The 2,422-nt window shown below is 45.7% G+C and overlaps 1 protein-coding gene across 1 annotated transcript; it reads left to right on the top strand.

Moving 5' to 3' along the window:
- Nucleotides 1–629: 629 nt before the first annotated feature.
- LOC147991392 (uncharacterized) lies at nucleotides 630–1,290 on the top strand. Its single transcript, XM_087538649.1, has 2 exons — nucleotides 630–650; nucleotides 763–1,290. The coding sequence occupies exons 1-2, from the start codon at nucleotides 630–632 to the stop codon at nucleotides 1,288–1,290; spliced, it is 549 nt and encodes a 182-aa protein (XP_087394775.1).
- The last annotated feature ends 1,132 nt before the right edge of the window (nucleotides 1,291–2,422 follow it).

Raw genomic sequence — 2,422 nt, 5'->3', positions numbered from 1 at the left:
GAGTCGAGGCGGACGTCGTCGCGATAGCGACGATGGACGCCGAGATGAGCATGTGACACCACTGCCACCCTGTCTATCTTAGGGCAATGCGAGTCGAGGCGGACGTCGTTGCGGTAGCGACGACGGACGTCGAGACGAGCACGTGACACCACTGCCGCCCTGTCTTAGCGTAACGCGAGTCGAGGCGAACGTCGTCGCGGTAGCGATGACGGACGCCGAGACGAGAACGTGATACCACTGCCACCCTGTCTTACCGTAACGCGAGTCGAGGCGGACGTCGTCGCGATAGCGACGATGGACGCCAAGACGAGCACGTGACACCACTGCCACCCTGTCTATCTTAGGGCAATGCGAGTCGAGGCGGACGTTGACACCACTTTTTTTGTTAACTTTTCATGCATGTTCTAAAGATGCTAAGCATGGTCTTTTCAAATTTTTTACACCAAATGTCACATCACTTTTTTTTAATTACTTCCTTTTGAGTTCTGTCTTTTCATAGTTTCACATAATCATGAATAATCTCGTCTCAGATTTCAGATTCTGGCATTAGGAGTTGCTAATAACTTGAAGGGAACAAGGAAATTGTTGGCTTTCTTCAATACATCCAACCAATAGAATTTATATCAACCATGGCTGAGCAGGCAAGAGCAGTGAGTTCCTTCTAATTTTTGCATTTACATAATTTATCTCAATTGATCACTTTCTTCACTACAGAAATGTTTTTATTCCTTACACTCGCTGATCTTTTTTCTTAATAAATAGGATTTTGCAACAAAGCTCTCGCTACGGAAATTCATGGCGATGGCGCAGCGTGTAACGCTAGATCAAAGACAGCTTGCCCGTAGCATGGGCCTGGATCATCTGCTTGACCTGAAATGTGATACTCTGCCGCGCGGTGTCGTTCATTATCTGGCATCGAACTTTGATGTACCCTCAAGGGCTATTGAACTCCCCAATGGGTTCAAGTTCACAATCACACCGTCATTCATACACCAGGTCCTGGGGATACCACTTGGCGGCAGAAGCATAGAGAAGAAGCAAAACCCAGCACTTAGATCACTAATTGCTCAGCAGACAAAATGCAAAGGAAACTACCCGACCATAAACGAGCTGGATGACTTGACACAACCTGGGCTAGATGGAGTTTTATTCAAAAGGATTTTCACAATGTATGCACTTACCGTGCTCCTCTGCCCTTCAAGCCATGGGGCTGCTAGTCCAGATTACTACCACATTCTGGAAGACCCTGAACAGATTGGCTCATTCGACTTCTGCATGTGCCAATGCTAAAAGCATGTGCCAACGCTGAAACCCTTCTTCGAATAATTGACACAATACCAGTTTCGTCCGATCTAGACCTGCCGCTCTACACGGAAGTATTGGAGGGGATGTACCCACGGAAAATTGAGGTTGCAGATACCGAGGCTGAACCAACCCACACTTTTAGCCTACTTCCTTATGTTCTTGATGAGAAAGCATTTTGGCACCGATCGCAGAGTCCATGAGACACAAATTTGCTAACCTCCAGGGAGCTCAATCTGTTTGAAGAATGGAAGGTCTTTACCAAGGTTGATGGTAGTCAAGGCCCAACCAGCAGCTACCCAATCAGGACGACCGAGGACATCACTAATAGAACAAAAGGACGACATGCATGTCCTTAAATGACACGGCTGACAATTGCGTTGCTTTGAAAAAAAGGGCAAGGATGTTTCAGAACATAGATGAGCTGTCGAGCAACCTTCATCGTGAGATGCCACACACTTTAACAACTGTAAGCGCATCATCACACGAGAAAGATCAGTCATCAAGCGACGCTAATCTTGGTCAAATCCAACAAACACCGGTCCATGGCACCTCTTCAGCTACCAACCAAGACTTCCCATGGGACGACCCTGATATGGTAGCGCGGTTGATTGAGTCTACCGATAGGATTGAGGAAGAGTGGTTTTCACAACAAAGACAAACTCAGTATACCACATCAGTTACACAAGACATCCACATATCAAAGATCAAGCCCAATGAGATATGTTGCAGCTTCAGCTCAAATCCAGTCGAAAGTGCTATTTTCAATGACATTGTGTCACGAATACCACCTCATTCAAGGCAAAAGAGGTATCTCAGTAACAATCTCCTCTTTTTTTGTTTTTTCTTCCTTTTTTCTCCTCAATGGGGATGCGCTGTCTGTATAACAAGCAATATTTTGTCCTTTTTCATTCCTCTTTTTTGTTCCCATCAAGCTTCTTTCCCACTCTGAATTTTCCATATTTTTCATTTTGTGGCAGCCCAAGAATAGTACAAATGGGCTCGACATGGGTTGAACATAGGGTTTTTGGCCTGAGCATGCAAGTGTATGGCCGGGTCAATAAGTAGGTGATCAATATGTTGGGAAAAGCAGTAATGGCCGAGCAGACTGAAAAGGACA

The sequence above is a fragment of the Triticum urartu genome, chromosome 1A (genome assembly GCF_056163025.1).
Source record: "Triticum urartu cultivar PI428250 chromosome 1A, HENAU_Tu73, whole genome shotgun sequence".
Taxonomy (NCBI): domain Eukaryota; kingdom Viridiplantae; phylum Streptophyta; class Magnoliopsida; order Poales; family Poaceae; genus Triticum; species Triticum urartu.
The sequence above is the reverse complement of the archived record's forward strand: the minus strand, read 5'-3'. Positions and strand labels throughout refer to the sequence as shown.

What these genes read in the sequence shown, in the direction of transcription:
- LOC147991392 (XM_087538649.1), top strand. Translation starts at nt 630, where the DNA reads ATGGCTGAGCAGGCAAGAGCA. An exon ending in TGGCTGAGCAGGCAAGAGCA is followed by an intron (nt 651 to 762) that starts GTGAGTTCCTTC and finishes CTTAATAAATAG; the next exon opens with GATTTTGCAACAAAGCTCTC.